Source organism: Neolamprologus brichardi, chromosome 14, assembly GCF_056152115.1.
Source record: "Neolamprologus brichardi isolate AB-2024 chromosome 14, ASM5615211v1, whole genome shotgun sequence".
Lineage (NCBI taxonomy): Eukaryota > Metazoa > Chordata > Actinopteri > Cichliformes > Cichlidae > Neolamprologus > Neolamprologus brichardi.
In genome coordinates this window covers 13,323,652-13,343,748 of record NC_142117.1, presented here as the reverse complement: position 1 = coordinate 13,343,748, position 20,097 = coordinate 13,323,652, and the positions used below count along the sequence as shown (strand labels likewise).

Here is a 20,097-nt window from a genome sequence, read left to right as displayed (position 1 = left end):
CTGTCTGAGCACTCAAAGCGCTTTATACAACTAATTCATTCACCCAATCATACCCATTCACACAAGCACTTTTTTCTGACCTAAGTGCTAAGTAGTCTACCATTCATACACATTCACACTCCGATGGATGCATCGGAGAGCAACATGGGGTTAGTATCTTGCCCAAGGATATTTGGCATGCAGACTGGAGCAGCCTAGGATCGAACCACCGACCTTCTGGTTAGTGGCTGACCTGCTCTGCCACCTGAGCTACAGCCACCCGTATGTATATTCACATGCACGGTAAAAGTTTGAGTAATAGCGCACAGCATACAATCCTAAACTGACTGTCCACACTTCTCATTCTGAGCAACAACTTGTTTGAGAAAGAAATATGTTTAAAGGTGTTTAAAAAAAGTCATCATTGATAAAAGTTTCAGTATTGCTTGCTAATCTTGGGTCTCGGTAGCTTGTTTTTTGTGTGGTTTTAAGTGTGTCACAATATTCCTTTATCATTCACCTTTACTTCCGAGCTGTACATTTCACATCACACAGTTTTCACAAGCACAAACCGATATAAGGGCAGATAATGACGTGGGAGGATGTTGAGAGAGAGAGAGGGGGAAAAAAAAGAAAGCGCCCATTGACAGATTAGGCTGAGCATGTAAATTTACACACACGTATGTGCATGTGTATGCCAGACCTCTTGCTGTTTACGTATGTTGTTTTGCACCCCCACCATTCATGCTTGGAGAGCAGGGTAATGAGAAGGAAGTGATGGCATCTGAGCAGGAAGCGTGCGCTTCTCACTCTGCAACCGCTGTGGTTTTCTGCTGCTGTCATTCAGTGTTCGAATCGGATTGTTTGCTTAAACCGTCGGCCTGCTCACTGTCACCTGTGCGTAATTGCTCTTGTTTTTCTCCATCGGGTCAACCAGACAAGTCCACGAAGGGCGTGAGGCTCATCGTCCCGTTGCAAGAAGATAATCGGAGCAAAGTTGCATCGCGTCGAGTTAAAAATGATGTAAGAGTGAGGCTTTAGGGAATATTGTTATGACAACCTTGAAGATGATACACAAACATCTTTGCATTCAGCTGCTTGGCTTCTCCCTCCGGCCCCGCTTAGCATAGCAGGCTGAATTCATTCTTATTCTCTGCTGACTTGTGCTTAGCAGCCACATCCTGTTTAGACTGCTCACAGTGCCTGTTGTCACCTGAAACACCTGTTTTGTTTTTTTTAAAAAGATCCTTGTGTGACGCCAGTCAAACATGAGGTCAGAGTTTCTAATGATCTACTGTAATCTAGTTTAGAATCCAGTGCTACATTTAAATATAGTTCACGCTCCATGTTGTTTTTGTTTTTTCCAATACAATACTATATAAACTTGGTTTGTAGTGTATGCTTGAAGTTGAGCCTGATTCCTCTTTTGGTGCAAAGTCATTGAGATCTAACATAACTAAGCAGGTTCGTGAACAATAAATGAGGTGATGCAATGACATTTTTAATGATTATGTCTTTAAGCTTAATGTGCAAAAGCATTTATGGTTTCTGTTTTGAAGACGGGGTGTTTTTCTTATTGTTCCGGTAGTGCAAACCATACAAGGTTTAACACTAAAAGCATTTCCACTGAGGCGTCTGTTGAACCAACAAGAAATTATTTACCATTCACGCACCCGCGGCACGGCATTAAAAGCTAATCTCTCCCAAGGTCTGGGTCACTTTAGGGCCTGTCAAAGTGTTACTGTGTGAAATATTGACGGTTTTGGTCCAAGGTGAGCAGCTCCTCAGTGTTTAGAAAGGTGGAATCACAAGATGTAACAAGAATGCTATAACGGTATAATATAGTTGCCTTTATTTTATTTTATTTCTCTTTTCTTGTGTTTTTATTCAGGATAATTGAGTGCAAGGAGCTGCCTTTGATCAGTGGGCAGAACTGTGACCCCTATGCTACCGTGTCACTTGTCGGACCTGCCAGGTAACTCTGAATTTCGCGCAGATAACAAAATAAGTTCTTAGTGTGTTACAGAATATAGAAGTAGCTTGTTTGTTCCTTTTTTTTAGCTTTGTGTAATCACATAAGTAATGACCAATTTCCTGAAATAAACAGTGCACGGGTTTTCCACACTGCCTTTAAAACTACTGAGGAATATGTGCAGAAATATTGTGCAGTGTGACTTGAAGCGTAAGGTCCCTACATATATTCTCATCTTTAGGAGCACACCCGGTCTAAACCAAGGTTGTTATGGTTAAAGCTAATTGTGGAAAAAGTTTGAAGTAGTTTTTCTTTTTAACTAACTGTAAGAACATCGTGAACTTGCACAGCTGACTTAAAATAAAGTACAAACAGACAACAAATGTTGTTAGTTTTAGTCTTTCTCAGCCTGCCTGAAGAGGCTTTGTCACACATATTTGAGATGTGGGAGTTATTATGTTTTTTGTTTTTTTTTTTTGTTTCAGTTCATTTCCAGAGTGGATTTCTTTTCAGTTTAGTTTTTATTGTTTGAACGTTTTTATTGGTTTCACTGTATTAGTCTGTTTTTTGTTTGTTTGTTTGTTTGTTTGTTTGTTTGTTTGTTTGTTTGTTTTTAAACTATCCTTGTATGGAGGAAATATTTAGTAAGATTTAGGAAAATCGGTGCAGGTATTAGAACTAAAACAACAAAAACAACAACACATCCATCAAAGCCTCCTTGGGAAATTGTAAATTTTATTTATTTTTTTTTGAGCCAAACTAAAAAATACTAAGACTAAGGATCTTTCCTCTAAATATTCTTTTGTTATTGAAAGTTCACAAAATCGTTTCATTTAATTTTAGGTAATTCTAATAACCTTCTGTGGGGCATTTTCAGCGTTTACAAGTAATATCTGTTTGGACTTTCTTAAATCTTGCTCCTAGCAAGTACCCTCCATATTATTGGGGTCAGTTTGGCTCTGAAGCTAAAGCGGATCATCTGCTAATCGTAAAGCATAAAGTGCTTAAGTAGAATAGAAAAGCACTTTAAAGGAACCAATCCATTGACCGTTCCATTATAAAGACTAGCACATGCCCATGCTACAGCATTGTATGGTGTATTTGTGCTGTTGGCAAACTGGTATATTTAATCTCATTGAGATTTTTTTTCCCAGTAGATGGTAAATAGACTGGTTCTTATGTAGTGCTTTTCTACTACCTGAGCACTCCAGGCTCTTTAAACAGCTTTCCTCATTCACCCATTCATACAAACACCTTTTTCTATGCTTTTTCTAAGTAAGTGCTTTCTATCTAACATTCACACACATTCATGCTCCTGTAGATGCATCGGAGAGCAACTTAGGGTTAGCATTTCGCTCAAGGATATTTGGCATGTTGACTGGAGCAGACAGGAATCGAACCACCAAGATGGGGTGGTAGATGTTGTTTTACATGCTGGAAATGGGGTGTTTTTAGATAGATGCTTTCAAGGTTGTTATTAGGCATCTATAATTCAACTTTTGTGAATTTAAAGTTGTTTTATTGAGTTGTTTTTGTCATGAATGAAAGTAACAGGATGCATGTTATAGATGCTAAAAGCAGGTCTTTTTAGTTGCTAGGCATGATGACATGATTTCTGATATAGTTAGGAACCTCGAGCAGCGTGAGCTGTACCTGCGTGCCAGGTTTAGTTGCTCAACACCTGATCGTGTAGGAGGAGCTCGCAGACAAAGAGCAAACATGAGACAGAGATTTTGTGCTATTGTAAGATTAGAAAGACTGAAACAAATTAAAACTCTCTGAAACAAACCACACCTCTCTTGAAACGAATACAATATCAAAATCAAAGACTCTGAACTAGACTCTGGTTTAAACAAATGTTTATTTTATTTTATTTTTTTAATGAATGTCATGAGTGAGCTGACTAAACTTTCCAAGAATACGAAGACTATGAGCTCAACTATGAGCATCCACTTACAGCTTGCCACCGTCGTGAACCTTGTTACAGATGGCAAGATTACATTTTAGTCATCTTAAGTCACTCCCTGACAGTGCGATAGGAGTCACATGCTTCTCTTCCCCTTTTCTTCTCAATATATCCATAGCTGAATCCTTAAATTATCGGAGAAAATGGCATTCAGTTTCTGTAATGTCTCCCCTAAGGTCTGATCAGAAGAAAACAAAGGTAAAGAAGAAAACCAGCAACCCTCATTTTGAAGAGACCTTCTTCTTTGAGGTAAATCTTGTAACACATGTTACCACATCATAGGTTTCAAATGGTCTGTTGGTTACAGCTGATAATTGTATATATTAACCGTGACATGTTCATCTGCAGGTCACACGGTCCTACTCTAGGAGGACTCAATTCAACGTGGAGGAGGAGGACATCGAAAAACTTGAGATCAAGTGCGTTTTGAAGGTTTTTTCCCCCCCCTTTTGTGTGCGCTTTACACTCTCTCGCTGTCTAACAGACACACACACATACATGTACATGCTTCCCCTTTATAGTCTTGACAAAAGAAGAAGAATTTCTTAACGACTTCAGGTTTAAAAAAAACCCAAACAAAAAACTATTTTTATTTGGTGTATTCTGACTACTGATGGAGAGCCTTTGATTTCTGGTTAAGGAAATGTGGGGCTTCCATCACAGTGGATTCATAGCTCACTGGGTAAGACTAGTCAGAGCTGAAGGTAAACACTCGTGCATGGTGTTGCGGTTTGGATTTGAGGTGGTGTCATTGCACACATTGTATTGGTTTTTATGCACCAAGCAGGTAAGCACCGCTTGGTAGCGATTTTTCTTTTAAGCCCTTTTTGCCATATTTGAAGTGGGTGGTTGTTTTGTGCTGAACACACAGACACAAAGAGCAACATTTATTTTGCCTTGCTACTTGTACATGTAGTTTGTAGTAACAGTTGTATATTTGCAGATGAAAAACATTCTTTCAGTCCACATCCTTTCCCCTTTTTTGCAGAGTTGATTTGTGGAACAATGAGAATCTGGCTCAGGATGTTTTTCTGGGGGAAACACGGGTCCCTGTCAAGATCCTACAAAGCGACCACATTCACAAAGCCTGGTAAGGAGCAGACGGAAGTATCTCGCTATCTTTAAACATATTTATGCATACTTATTGAGCATTAGGCTGACAAATTTAGATTTTCTGTCCCCTTGTTTTGAAAATGGGTTTAAAGTGGAATCACCCCCCCCCCTTCAGGCACATGCCTGTAATAAAGTCAGAGCATTTTCTTCCCATTTTAAATGGCAATACTGAGATAAAACTGAAATGTTCATGAGCTTTGGTTTACACCCCTATTACCTCCTGTTTACATAACTCCTAAAAGATTTTCCAAAATAGATTCAGAAGGGTCAGTTTTACCTATATGTGCTTGACTAAATCCAGCACAGTCTGGTGCGTCTGTGCCTTTAAAAATTTACTAGGGGGAAAAAAAACAAAAAACAAAAACGTGATCATTAATCTGTCATGGCCTGATTACCTTCCTCTTTACCAAACAGGGTTTTTTTTTTTTTTGTTTGTTTTATTTATTTAAACACTGGAAGGTGGAGCCGCTGCCTTTGGTATTTCACTGTTCAGGAACCCAGTCTTGCATGTCTGTTGCATTTTCTTGCTTTTACAAGGTGATCTTAAAACTCTTCCTAGATTTCTCATAGTTCAGCAGTTTTTCCACTGTGTGGGTGTTTTCCTTGCTTTGCGTCAGAGTAGGAGATGTGGGATTACGCCAGATAGCAGTTTGTCAGTAGATGAGGGCTTTGAGTCGAGTGCGTGGGTGGCTTATGCATGGTGGCAGTGCCTCATGTCCTGTGTTTATGCTGGAAGTCGTCCATGTTGCATTCATAAAAAGTGTTGGGTACAGGTGATCTGTTAAAGTGTCTCTGTCTGTGTGCAGTGATTACAGATCAAGGGGATTACGGGCAAACCTGCAGTGACTGCAGGCCAACTCGACATGTATAATGTTGTTTTACCCCACCTGTTGGCTTATGGAGAGATGTGCAGGCACTATGGGAGGAAGATTTATTGATCACTAGGCTGACTAATATGTTCTGAATCAAGGGTGGGGGAACTCCAAGCCTTAAGGGCCGTGTCCTGCAGGTTTTAGATATCGCCCTGGGTCAACACACCTGAATCAAATGAATGAACCTGAATTAGTTCATTACCAGGCCTCTGGAGAACTTCAACACATGTTGAGGAAGTAATTTAAAAGCTGTTTTGGATCAAGGACTCCTCTAAAACCTGCAGGACACCAGCCTTTGAGGCCTGGAGTTCCCCCACCCCTCGTCTAAATGGATATTATAAAAAGACTTTTCCTCCCAAGTCCAGATTTTTGGTCATTTTGATCTTTTCTTTCTTAATTTAAATGTCCAAAACCGTCGATTAGCGGTTGAACAGCCTCACAAATTAAGATTTTCTTTCCCCTTGTTTTGAAAAAGGGGTTCAAAGTTAAATCATCCCTCGTTTAGGCACATACCTGTAATAAAGACAGAAGCATTTTCTTAACATTTTAAATGCCTATGTCGAGATAAAGCTGAAATATTTGTGTGCTTTGGTTTACACCCCTATATGCTGTTAAACAAGCCTAATGATTGAATTGCTCTTATTTTAAGTGAAAGCTGTTAGACCAGCAGGAAAGAATTGGCAGTGTAGCAAAGACGGCTGTTTAGTTTATATAGTGTGATAAACAGGTGGGTATATCTGTACTTAGCAGCATTTAGAAACCTCTTTTTTTGGTTTTTCTCAGTTGTTGCTGTAAAATATCCTCCAGTTTATCGTCTTGCTTTGCAATCTATTTATCATGGTTTTGTTTTCCATTTCAAGATTTTATGCTCATTGCTTAAAACCTTTGTAAAGTGGACTTAAATCCTTTGTGATGCTGCATATTTACTGCACTATTCCTGATACTTACTCTATTTCATGTTTATAGTATATATATTTTCTAAAGATGCACCCATTGAACTTTTTTGGCTTATTTCAAATTTCCCTTTTTCTGATACCGGCATTTGCCACTTTCGATTTTCTTTCTAAAACCAGCACATACAAGCTAATCAGCTTTTATCCACTGATTTTGTTTTTTTCTTAAATAGTAAAAGAAATTGTAAAACCTTTACAGTTTCTGCAGTTACAGGATCTTCTTTTGCTGAAACAACTGAGTATAAAGTTTTGTGCTACTGCAAAGAAATGAAAATAAGTTTCTGTACCTGACATGTATAATCTTTCTAGACAAAAGCAGGGTCTAGTAGATTTATAGAACAAAATAAATGTCAGGTACTTCCATAACTTTCCAATATATTTATAACTTCACTAGATAACCGGAGATCAACTCTCTTCTCTTTTTCTCCCGTCTCCATAATGTTTCTCCTAACTGCTTTAATCGTTCTGCTCATACTGAAGCTGCCGGCTCTTGGCTGGCTCTGACCTCTGGATAGGTTCAACCACTTTTCTTTTGTTACCTTCTTAAACTTGTCCTTGTTCACTTAAGTTAGGTTGATTTAAGTGTCTGATTAGGTTTGTTGTTAGGATCGTTTTTGTGGTGGTCCCCCCGCAGTTTACTTTGGAGAACTTTGTTGCCGAACTCAGAGCTGAGACCATCTGTGCTAACACCGTGTAAGCTTGTGGCTGTGAATATGCCACTGTGCACATGTTATGTATTTATGAGATATAGTGGCTTGTAATCAGACGTGAGGCTGTCAGAGGGTCACTGGTGCGAGCTGAGTACACTGGGAATCGGCTGATTGCAGTTCCTGGTTGATTCAGTGTTGCGTTTTTTTGTTTTTGTCTTTCTAATATTTTCCCACTTTGAGGATCTCATGCATCTCTGTTGTTACTTCATCTGCTCTTTAAAGTGGCTGTTACTAATTTATGAAAATGGGAGAGTGTGTTAGGTGTTAATTATTAATTATTAGTGGTCATAAACTGCTTCTTTGCCTGGACCACCCCCACTATAAACAAGCACTCCCACCTCCACCACACCGCACCCTATCCCTGCCACCCACGCACCCACCAATATCAGTCATGGCCTATGTAACCCTCATCAATTTCTCAACCCTGTCCTCTAATGTGTGACTTTGTATTGTGCCCCTTCCTCCTGTTTTGTCTATATACTCCTCATGTCTGTTATTTATTCCTGCTGTCCTGCTAGTTATATTTTCGTACCATGCTCAGATGGTGTGGAGCTCCCACAATTTTGTAGTACATGTACAACAATCTGGCATCTCTACTAGAAGTTTGTGCATTCAAACAAAGAGCTAGGAAGTCTTAAGTTAACTGGATGGATGCACACCAGATGCAAACTGCTGCGTGCTCAAATAAGCAGCTCTCGATCTTTATCTGCATCGAAGATAATAACATGTCAGCTGTTTTGTTCAAAATCTGTTTCCACTTTCCTCAATTGGCTGTGGAGGGGTGAAAAAAATATTGCAGGTTTAAACTCTGTGTTTGACTCTAACCTTTTCCAACAACTGTATTCTGCGTGAGTATATATGCACAACTCATCATATATTTAGATAAGACATTGGATAAAAGCACATTTTGACAAATGAAGATGCTTTCTTCTGTCCTGTAAAGTGTTTTTGGAAGCTTCAGTGTTCGTTTTGCTGCTTTTTTCTGGTACAGTTGGTCTGTAATGTGTTAAACAGTTGGTATCAAACAAGCAGGATCAGCTTTTTTTTTTTTTTAAATTATGTGTAATCTTAGGTGGGTTGTGTTGTAGAGTTAATATTTTATGGAAAGTGTCCAGGCTGTCTGTGACTGACACACATGTACTCAGTTATCTGGTTTCTGTTTCGGTTATGTGATAAGTCGCAGGTTCCATGTGTTCAGAGGATGACTCATTAGTCACAGCACAGTAATGTGTTGTTTCTCTTATTGTGACCCATAAGGTATCTCCTTCAGCCAAAAGGGAACGGCAACAAATCCAAGTCTGATGATTTAGGATCCTTGCGTTTGAAGCTGACCTACATAGAAGACACAGTGCTGCCATCTGCCTGCTACACGCCACTCTGCACCCTGCTGCTCAAATCCCCAGATGTGAAGGTGAGACAGACGCTTTAAGTCGAAGCAAATCCTGATGAGAAAATTCCACACTGAGACGATGCAGAGATTGATATTGTTGTCTTTTCTCTTTTCACTTTTTTTCTCACCCTTCTTCAGCCCATCTCAGCATCAGCAGCACACATCCTGGGGGACATTTGCAGAGAGCGATACGAGGTCGTTCTGCCGATGGTCCGACTGCTGCTCCACAACAATCGCTTCGTGCCTTTTGTCTCTGCTGTGGCAGCACTGGAGCTGGACAACACTCAGTGAGTACTCCTCTGGCACATACCTTTTTACACCAAGCCAAGTAGATATACCGGATAGAAACATGCAAACAGATGTTACTGCACTGCAGTCACGCTGTGTTTTCCCTAATAAACAGTTCAACTTTCTGGCTATGACTAATGCAATAAAACAGGAAGCAGCTCTAAAATACAATAGAGCTTCAAGAGTGAATGTGGTTTTAATTACTCGTCTTGACTCAGACGGTTTGATTCTGAAACTTCCTAAAAATTCTAGTCATAAAATAAAGTCTAATTGGTGTCTGTGGAATATCTGTGTCCATACAGGGAGGCTAACACTATATTCCGTGGCAACTCGCTGGCAACGCGCTGCATCGATGACATGATGAAGATTGTGGGAAAGAATTACCTATCTGTCACCTTGAAGCCTGTAATAGATGAGGTATGAGTAAAAAGGAGGTGCATACACACACACACACACACACACGCCCACACACGCATCCTGTGTCGATGCCAGAATAGTCATGAATCACTGGGGTTAGAATGGAAAAATCCACTTAAACATCTGCCCTTCAGCCTCAGTCTGCAGATGTGCAGATGTAATTGGAGGGTTTGGATAGGCGCAGGGTATTTTCCTTTAAACGGTTTTAAAACTGTAATTTTTTTTAATCCTGTCTGGCTTGTTGACACTGGTCTAGATGTACAGGTTGAAGGCCACTGTAATTACCACAGTTTCTTGCAACTGTATCTAGAGAGTGTGCATTATTGTGTACTTGGTCTTTTCTTTTATCTGTGACTTACAATTGCTAGTTAATTTGAGTTCTTCAACATAAAGCAAAAAGACACAGCTGGGGTTGAAAATGCCTTCAGTCCCTCCTCTCACTCACCGTGTCCAGCTGGTGTCCCTCCAATTTCAAGAAAATCTGAATAAATGTGCAGCTCCACACAGCAGGAAATCTCAGTTCTTGTTCACTTGTAATTTAAAGATTTGGTTTGAGCTAATTGTTTTTTGTTTGCTTGCTTGATTTTTGTTTTTTCCCCTCGTATCTTTAACAGATTTGTGAATCCAACAAAACCTGTGAGATAGACCCTATTAAACTAAAAGAAGGTGACAATGTAGAGGTCAACAAGGTAAGTGCACCCATCTCACTAGATTTATCAGTCTTGTAACAGGATTAATTGAAGCTTTGCTTGTCGTAAAACTGCGAAAAAAGTGTTTATCCACTTTTTAGCTTCTGTTTAAAACATTTTAAAGTGATGCTAAGTTGTTGTGTGTTTTTTACTTTACCTGTGCAGGAAAACCTGCAAGTTTACGTCCAGAAAGTCTTCTCCTCCATCACCCAGTCAAGTTCTAACTGCCCACCACTAATGTGTGACGTCTTCAGGTCTCTGAGGCATTTGGCCTGCAAACGCTTTCCAGGTAAAACATAGAGCCAGTGTTAAAAAGCAAAACTGCTGTGACAAAAGGTTATATGCACACCCACAGCAGGTGTGTAAATTGTGACGTAAATGTCATTTTACTCCAGAAACTGCTGTAAAATTATGCAGGGCTTTTAGCAGATTGCGATGTTGCTGCTGGCTAAATGCCTTAGTAGTCCACAGCAGTATATTAAACCAAATGATATTTGGCATATTTATATATTTATATATACACTCACCAGTCTTTTCATTGCTTACACCTTGATTTTACTGGGTTGGACCTTTGCTTTGCCTTATGAGCTAACTTAATTCTTCATGGCATAGATTCAGCAAGGTGCTCGATACATTCCTCTGAGGTTTTGGTCTATTTTGACAGTTTTGAGCTTTTCTCATATAGAATATCTCTATTTTATATGCCATTTTTTTGCCGATTGAATTGAATTTGCTGGTTTCTCAGTTGTTTCTTTCTCCTCTCCACAGGCGACCCACATGTTCAGTACTCAGCCGTCAGCAGCTTTGTGTTTCTGCGCTTTTTTGCTGTTGCTGTTCTCTCTCCTCACTCCTTTCAACTGCGTTCCCATCATCCTGTAAGTACACGTCACCCACTCTCAGCGCTAATGACCAGTGAGCGTATGCAGTTTACGTTCTCAGTCGGTTAAACCTCGGTGCCGTTGTACATTTTCTGTAACTGCAGGATCCTGAGATTTCCCGGACGCTCACACTCATCTCAAAAACCATTCAGACTCTCGGGAGCTGGGGTAGCTTGTCAAAAAAGCTGGTAAGATTTATATTGCTGAAATTCTAGTGTGAGCTACGTGTTGTCCACTTTATAGTAATTGGCAAACAGAGGCACTTTCCAAATGCATTTTCTTCCTGTTATGCTAATTAAACCCACTTTGTTTTTTCTCTTTCTAGTCCAGTTTTAAAGAAACCTATATGTATGACTTCTTCAAATCATTCCAGGAAGAGAAGTGTATCGAAAAAGTTAAAAAGGTATTTTTTTCCCCCCTCACATACTCAAAGGTCTATAAAAGGATTCATCATTTCTAATGGCTGTTATCATTTTGTTTCCAGTTTCTGGATGAAATCTCCTCCAACGTCAGTAAAGAGTCCAGTGGGCTGGAAGACGCTGTCGTTCTCAAGGAGGGGTGAGTGTTCAGTTCAAGTCTGGGCAGAATTGAGAACTCTCACTTGGTAATAAAGAAGCCTTGAGGGGAGCTTTGGCATCAGTTCTGCACTAGGCATAAAACAACAAGTGAATTTTCTGACACAATAACCGTTTGAGGGCGTTCACTATGTCCTGTTAGAAGAATCAAATTACATTATTTGAGCATAAAGATTACTCTGAAGTAATAAATTGTACTTATGTTTTTTTGCCTCAAGTAGTTCAGCTCAGATTTGAACCTTTAGCCTGTCCTTTTATAGGGAAGTACAGAAACGTGCTCAGGGGAGAAAACCCCCTGGAATGAAAACGTTTAAGAAGAGATGGCTCAGACTGACCAACAGGGAGCTCTCCTACCACAAACATAAAGGTGAGACCAGTTTACTGTAATCTCATACTCGAATATGATGAAAACGAATGAGACAAACACGTATGCACGGGTTACACGCAATGCTAAGTTCCCGATACTAGCACTAGATGGAGCTAAAGTAATTGCTTATATATTACTTATAAAATTAAGAGATTAAATGGACTGGTTCTTTTATATAGTGCATTTCTACTGAGTATTCAAAGCACTTTATACTTGCCTCATTCACCCATTCATACAAGCACTTTTTTTCTGTTTATGCCTTTTAAAGTACTGGACAATAAGCATATACAATGACCTGATTTGTTTTTGTAGTTTCCTGTGTTGATTACTTGTGTGTTGACTTTGCATCAGCTGATTAATGAAATGCATCTTTTGAGGGCTTTGCAGATTAAATACTGCCTTTCTGTGATACTTAAGGAAAGTTTCGAGTGCTCAGTAAATTGTCAGAAAGAGAGGGTGTGATAATAAGATTGATCATCAATCATTGGAGCCAGTTGATAGGAATATAAAACTGTCTTCAAGGAATTTCCCAAAAAATATGTTCAAAAACTGCAGCTTTTACTTTCAAGGGAGAAGTTTGAATGTTTTATTTTCTTCTGCTCATTATTTAACCTAAACGGTAATGTTGTGGAGACTGGAGGCTGTTTGTGCGTAAACCTAACAGAATGACTTGTTCTCCCCAGGGAAAGATGCCGACCGCACCATTAATGTCAAAAATATCCGGGCGGTGGAGAAAGTGGATGAAAGTGCCTTTAACCGCAAAAATGTAAGCCAGTTCCCCCTCTCACATGGCCCCGTCATCACTTCTCATGTATTACCCGTTTAAAATGGAAACGTCAGTGCCAGTGTCACTTCCTCCTGTTATTATTAACAGTAAAAACGGCGCATTGTTGGTCTCATGGGCACGTTAACTTTCAAATGAAGTACAGAAATGACAATATTGTTGTTGCTGGCATCGCATGCCTCAGTCCTTTCTGTCTTGGCGAAGAGGGGCGCTTTGTTTCTTGCGCTCAGAATGACCTTTATGGGAATGAAACGGTCACATCCTAGTTTAACTACTTTGTTTGTCTTGCGTCAGATGTTTCAGGTGGTCCACTCTGAGAAGCCTCTTTACGTCCAGGCTGGAAACTGCGTGGAAGCCAGCGAGTGGCTGGAGGTCCTGAGCCAGGTCAGTCGTTGCAACGAGGGACGCCTGGCCACTTTCCACCCGTCAAACTACACCAGCGGGGCCTGGCAGTGCTGCCAAAGCCTGAGTAGCAACGCTCCAGGCTGCAAGCCCTGCACAACGTGAGTTTTTCCTCCACATCAACACCACAGCGAGGGGCGGAGCGGGGGGAATGGTTTAGTATCCTCGCTGCCATCTGTGGGGCGTGTGTTGCAGATCACAATAAACGCTTAATAAAACTGCCTGCTGGTCTTAAGTTTGACTGACTGTGTAGGTGCTCACAAGCAAACCTTAACCTTTTAATCATTATCTCATGTTATGAGGACATTTCAAATGGAAAATAGAAAACTTCTAAAGCAGGATTTTTCAGGTGTGCTGATTTTTCAGCGTGGCATCAAAGCAGGTTAAGTTTGAAGTTTTCAATAAGGAAGAGGCTTTGTAGGGACTAAACTGAGCTTTAATTGAGAAGTGTTTGATTTCATTTATCAGCTACTGACTTTGAGGACCGTCATTTAGCTGCTCTGATGTTGTCGATCTTCTTCACCACCTCTGTAGATGTTTAGCAAGTTTACAAAGATGAGTCAGATGGTGCACTTTCATGCTAACGTCTGTAGTGTAAGTGATGTGTGTGAGTGGAGAGATGCATGTATTTAAGTTTTTTTTCTTAGTTTGTGAGTTTCCTTTTTTGCTGCTTTTTCCTGATTTCTCTACACTTTTGTTCTCTCCTGTTTCAGCACCATGCTGGCCAACCTGCAGCTGGATATAGACTGTGACCGAGAAGCAGAGAGAATTTTCTCACTCCTCTCAGCAAACGATACAAAGCTTCAGAGCATGGAGGGTCAGTATTGTTTTCAGAAATGCTTCATTAGAGAGAGCAGGGTATGGTTCATATAAATGCAGCTGACTCATGATATGATGTTCAGTTTAGGGTGTTTAATCGTATAAGACTACAAGCCTTATGTATACATTAGGCCCAGTGTTGTGCAGAGTGAGGTCGGATCAGCTGGTGTTTGTCTCTCAGACATTTGCGAGCTTTTTTTTTTAATCACCAGCAGCTGTACCTTGTGGGATCAGCCATCAAAGCAATCAACGTATGAAGATGTCAGGTTTTAAATTCATTCATTCTCCTCACTATGGTGTGTTTCACACGAACGACTGAGGGCAAAACTTTTAATTTCCAGTGTGGCGGGACAACTCATTTTTCAGCCTTCGTTTGGTGATTTAAAGGTGAAGTTGGTCCAATTCAGGACCACTAGAGCACCAACATCTTAAATCAAAACCACAGACAGTATAAATGGTCACGTAGCTCCTGTGACATCATCTGTTGATGAGCATTTGGTAACCATCCCACAGATAATCCTCCTCAAACACAGTATCGCCGAACTTTACAACATAGATTTAATTTATTATTCAGTGTGACCCAAAATGAGTGACTGAGCCCATAAAGTCATCGGGAATCTGTTTGGATATCTCAATAAACATTTTCCCACAGACTTGTATAGTAACAGAAGTCCTTTTGCAGACACAGCTATCGCCATCTGGTGGCCAATTTAGGGCACTTTAGCACCGGCTTTATTTGTCTGACCTTAAAGCTAAATCTACGGCGGCTCTGAGAGGACAAACAGATTGCAAGATAAGAAAGCAGCAGGAAAATCTCACAAAACACAACAAAGTGTTTCTAGGGAGACAATAACAGGACAGACGAGCTGTGGAAGTGACAGAAACCAAAACATGCATGGGACTGCACTGGGACGCGCTTAAAGGAGGAAAACACTGTAATTTTATTATTATTATTTTTCTTGTGTTTCATGTGCTTTTGCAGGAGTTTTTCTATGTACTGGTGTTTTCTTGCAGTTTGACCTCTCAGGGCCACCGTTTGCATCCACGTTTCATACAAACTATTAAACACGCCTCCTTTGTTTGTGTCACATGGTTTTCCCCATTGGGCTGAACACCTCGGACACCCAGTCTGCCATCTCAGTTTTTCTACTTTCACTCTGGTGTCTGTGTAAAAGAGCGAGGGTAAACTGTTTTGCACATACTGCTAATGAAGCTGTTACTTCACTATATCGTCACGTAGATAAAAACTTGTTTCCTGCCGTCTTCGTGTTAACCATCTCACTTCCGAGCACTTGAAGTTGCACTTTGTAATGTTTGTCCTCTCCACAGATGCCTGTGCCAGTTTGGCAGTGTATCAGGGCCCCCAGCGAGAGCCGGAGGAATACTCAAAGTTCACCATTCAGGAACCCAAAGAGACCTTTCACACACTGAAACAGCTCCGAAACATCATGGAGGAGCTGCAGCGGCAGCACAATATCAGGAATGACGTACGGCAGTACGGCAGCCTGTAAGTCTCAATGTTACATTATTACGATACACCACTTTTATGCAGTATGAGTATATAATGCAGTGACGGTTCAAATTCAAATTTTATTTGTCACATACACAGTCATACACAGTACGATATGCATGGTAAATGATGTGGAAATCTTATTAATAATACTAAAACACATTCTGCAGTGTGGATGCTGAAAGTAGGACTATGTGATCTAAATTGGTAGAGGAAGTGCAGAACACGATGGCAAAGAAAACTGGGAAATTTTCAAAATAAGACGCTAAAGTTGTGATCTAAAGCCCTGCAATGGACATCACAGGTGCACAGGGCAACATCTGATTTCCCCATGTTGTTGTTGTCCCTGGATCATCATCATCATCGATGTTGGTCCAGGTTTTAATACTGCAAGGGACCATTAATACTGTTGTGATGTCATAGTTTTTCGACATGGAAACACCATCACGTCACACAGCAAACCCTAACCTTAATCCTAACTCTGACTATGGCCCCTCTATCCCTGCCCTATAATGATAATGATGATCCAGGATGAACACCTGGATCTCAGCTACACCTGAGGATCAGTTCAAAAGTTTTGGACACTAAAAGTAAAGCTGGGAAGCTTGCAGAAATAACAAAAGAAAGTTTGACTTAAAGGGACTAACGCCCTAACTTTAATGTTTTATTACAGCTGTGGCACAGGACTCTCAGAAAGATCACTTACTCATTATCTTTGTCTTCCTTCCCGTTTCAGTGACAACCCCATAGTGGGAAAAACCTCATAACTTGGCTGGGGCGATGTGGTCCAAAAGCAGCCACGCCTGCATCACAACAAAGCGCCTACGTTGTCCATTAGAAGCCCCAGAAGCTGTGCCAGTGAGAAAAGGTGCGACCAGGTGAATGATACACCACCTGACCTCCACATGTCATGAGTCCACTACAGCAGTGACAGCCCGAGAAGGGGAGCCAGAACAAGCTTGTGAGCTTGACCAGGATCGCACCTTCATCCTCGAAAGGAATGAACCCTTAGGTGTTTTCTTTTGTCTTTTTTTTTTCTTTCCTTTTTTTGGAAGTATGTTGCCTCATCTCCTCCCCGTCCTCTGCAGTGAAGGTCACAGATTCTATCCGTGTCTTAACTTATGTCCCCCTTTTTACGTACAGCTGTGTGAAATGGGCATCATTAGATGGTGTGTGAATAGGCTGCTAATTTTTTCTTTTATTCACCGAGTTTTATACGAACAGCTGTAATGATGCTCTCCTCTCATCTGTGAACATCTGTCTTTACAGTTGATTCCTAATCACCAATCTGGAGGCCCCTCCCCCCTGTAAACTTCAGTCTTTTCTCCTCCTCCTGAACAAATGTAAATGTATATTTTCAAAGAACATTTGAACCAGTCTGCCTTACTTTGATGGATGTTTCTTTCACATCAAATGCTGAGGGAATAATGCAGAAGCACTTTAAATATTTGGAGCACTCCAAATAGAAAATGATTGGATACTTGGTATCAGCTTTCCCCATTTTGATCAGTTACATGATCCTTTGTTTCATTCCTGTACAATAACATTTATAGCCTGTAGATTTTAAGATATTTTTCTTGACCAAAGACGATTTCATAGGTTTGAACATGAACTTGAAGAAATTAATGTATTTTGAATACAAATGGTTTAAAAATGGAGATAAATAAGATGAATATATATATAAATATAAATATATATGTGTTTGGTTTATGTGTACGTTTTTGCTAACATATCCTTTACTTTTTAGTGACTTAAGGCAAGCAGTTTGCATGCGTTCAGTTTTGAATCCTGATAGCACGACTGTAGTGAAGAGTTGTATTTCCCTGTGATTGTGAATCGTATCGGTACGGTGTGCGTCAGATCTGTGCTGTCGTGTTGAGAGCCTTGAAACCTAATTAACAGTGGCTTATGTAAGAAATGATGTTCGACCTGCAGAGAGGAACCAATTGGAATAACAAAATCGCCCCTGTCTTTCACGCTTTAGTCCAGACAATCTCCGCCAGTGCGCACGTTATGTCCTCCTTCTTTACTATCGCGGCTCCAGCTGTTCTGTTTCATCGTCTGTAGGGAATTTGCTTGAAATGTGGCACAGCTGTTTGCCACAGCGCTCTGCTGCAATGACCAGTAGAGAAACGTCTGTGTAGTAAAGGGAAAAAAATGATGTTTTTACAAACTGTCAGACTCTTAAAGTTACTCATATTCTAGCATGCATGTCCTGCAGGAGTAGGGTTGCATCAGATGAACAAAGCAATAGCAAATAATCAAGATTGATTGCGTAAAATAGAGATTATCAAATTTACTTTGTGGGTCTTACTCCATTTTAATTTAATTCAGTTTATTGTTTGTAACTGACACAAACCAGCTACTCAATTTTATTTTTTAAGCGGTAACCAGCAAAATTTCCCCCCAGTTAGGCTGATTTTGATTATCAGTTGGTGGATTGTTTTTTTTTGTTGTTGTTGTTTTGTTCATTTTTTTCCCTCTGAAAGAACCAGTGAACAATCACTTTGATTCAGTCTTGATTTTTGACTTCTTTTTTTGTTCCTTCCTGTGGTTTTGAGTCTGCTTCCCATTTGAACGATGAAGTGTTGAATAGAGACAAAATTACTTAAAGTGGACCTGTTATGCTTCTAAATTCTCTCATATACTTACAGGTTTAATTGTGGGTGCTCATATAAACAAGTGTATGCAGAGTTAAAAGTTCACACTGCTCTACATTCACTTTTTCAGAGGTTGTTTTGTTGTGTTTTTTCTACTCATGCATGGTAATGATGTCAGAGAGTGGATATCCCCTTATATGGTCATCTCAGCTCCATATAGGGGGATATCTAGGGCATCCAATCAGAAGGAAGGATTTCACAAAGCCTTAAAGAGACAAGCGCTCAAACAGGTTATTTTAGGTAGACGATCAAATGAGAAGAAATACAAACATGGAGCAGTGAAAGAGCATAACGGGTCCCCTTTGAACATCTAAAGTTTAAACATTGAATGCTGATATTACAGGGTTAACTGTGTCTTTTCTTTTATTTGTCTGTGATTGTTTTCATGAGTTGTGTCTTTGGTCCATTATCTATTTCTAACTTGCATGTCTTGTACATTTAACAATATATTTTTCTAGGAAAATGTTTTGTACCTTTTTTTTCTCTCTTTTAAACACTGATTTTAATGTATTACTCAGCTGGTACTTTTGTTCTCAGTCTGTCGACTTCGTCAAGGCTGGATGCTTTCTGTTTTTTTTGTTTTGTGTGTGTTTTCTATCCCCGTGCGCACTCCTTATTGGCTCCTCGCGGCCATAACTCCCTCTCGTTGAAGCTGATTAACACAGTGTTACTGCGGTGAATGTCGCGTGTTCACGTGCACGTCAGTAGTGAACAACGTGCCTGATCGGAGCCAAAATAAAACTGTAAAGTGATTTCACGCCGATTCGGTTGATGGACTTTGCTTATGATTTGAGTGACGCTGAATAAAAACAAATCTCTGGTACAAACTTCGACATCTGGATCTGAATCGGAAAGCTAGCGTAGAATCAATTCTTGTTGTATCGCATAAGCTTGCATGCTAACTCCATTGCTAGTTTTAATAAGGCCAGTAAACTAGAGGGTGGTGTGGTGGTGTATGTGTGCTTATTTTCATAAAACGTGAACAGGGAGGGGTTGTTTTAATCTATCTGATTTTAATAAGGGAAGTTTCTTCATTTGTTTGTTGTCATAAACGGTCTCTATGTGGAAACATGTGACTTTCCTGTTGGACTACAGCCAGCTTCATTTCATAATTACCAAACAGGAAGGGAAATGTCCATATGTGCTTTGATCTATCAGGTGAACACAGGGGAAATTAAAGTATTAGCCAACATGCAGATCTGATATGAGTTTCCGAGCTCATAAGAAGGACCAAAATCTGATATCACTGCAGTTTGTTTTTGCAGGTGTATCTGAAACAATCATATTTTTTTCTCCTGCCAATCAGATTGTTCTGTGTCAAAGCAGAGTGTGAGTGCAGATGATTGTCTGAAGGCTTTGTAGAATTTTTCTTTCTTTCTTTTTTATTTTTTTTTAAGCTAAAGTCTCTTCTTGCCTCTTCTTGTCCAGTAAACGGTGAGCGGTTCGATGTTATCGTCACATCTCCAGCTCGTTTCTTCTGAATGTCTGTTATTTTTATACACATTAAACATTTTATTTTTCCATAAATGGTCTATTCTGTGTCTCTTCATAATAAAAACACTTTGCCAGTGCCTCTTCTGTTTGTTAGGTGTCTGTTTTCCTACTGCGCTGATGTGACCTGCGTACAGTGTCCTCCATGATTCAGACAAAGAAACAAGTTGTGTAATTTTGCGTATAACTTGCTAAAGGTTTGCAATTGGATTCAGGTCTATAGCAAATTGAGGGCCAGCCAATGGCACCAATGTTTTCAACG

General features: G+C 40.1%; 1 protein-coding gene across 1 annotated transcript in view; it reads left to right on the top strand.

Annotated features, from left to right (window-relative positions):
• The window catches only part of rasa2 (RAS p21 protein activator 2), a 32,556-nt gene extending 12,650 nt beyond the window's left edge, over positions 1-19,906 (top strand). Inside the window, exons 6-24 of the mRNA XM_006799912.3 lie at positions 1,871-1,954; positions 4,094-4,166; positions 4,266-4,336; positions 4,906-5,007; positions 8,823-8,976; positions 9,094-9,242; positions 9,546-9,660; positions 10,275-10,349; positions 10,515-10,638; positions 11,118-11,224; positions 11,332-11,415; positions 11,553-11,630; positions 11,712-11,785; positions 12,063-12,169; positions 12,853-12,935; positions 13,248-13,456; positions 14,069-14,172; positions 15,504-15,681; positions 16,421-19,906. Coding sequence (XP_006799975.2) covers positions 1,871-1,954; positions 4,094-4,166; positions 4,266-4,336; positions 4,906-5,007; positions 8,823-8,976; positions 9,094-9,242; positions 9,546-9,660; positions 10,275-10,349; positions 10,515-10,638; positions 11,118-11,224; positions 11,332-11,415; positions 11,553-11,630; positions 11,712-11,785; positions 12,063-12,169; positions 12,853-12,935; positions 13,248-13,456; positions 14,069-14,172; positions 15,504-15,681; positions 16,421-16,451 — 2,002 coding nt within the window. The 3' untranslated portion in view covers positions 16,452-19,906. The remainder of the gene's footprint in view (positions 1-1,870; positions 1,955-4,093; positions 4,167-4,265; positions 4,337-4,905; positions 5,008-8,822; positions 8,977-9,093; positions 9,243-9,545; positions 9,661-10,274; positions 10,350-10,514; positions 10,639-11,117; positions 11,225-11,331; positions 11,416-11,552; positions 11,631-11,711; positions 11,786-12,062; positions 12,170-12,852; positions 12,936-13,247; positions 13,457-14,068; positions 14,173-15,503; positions 15,682-16,420) is intronic.
• The last annotated feature ends 191 nt before the right edge of the window (positions 19,907-20,097 follow it).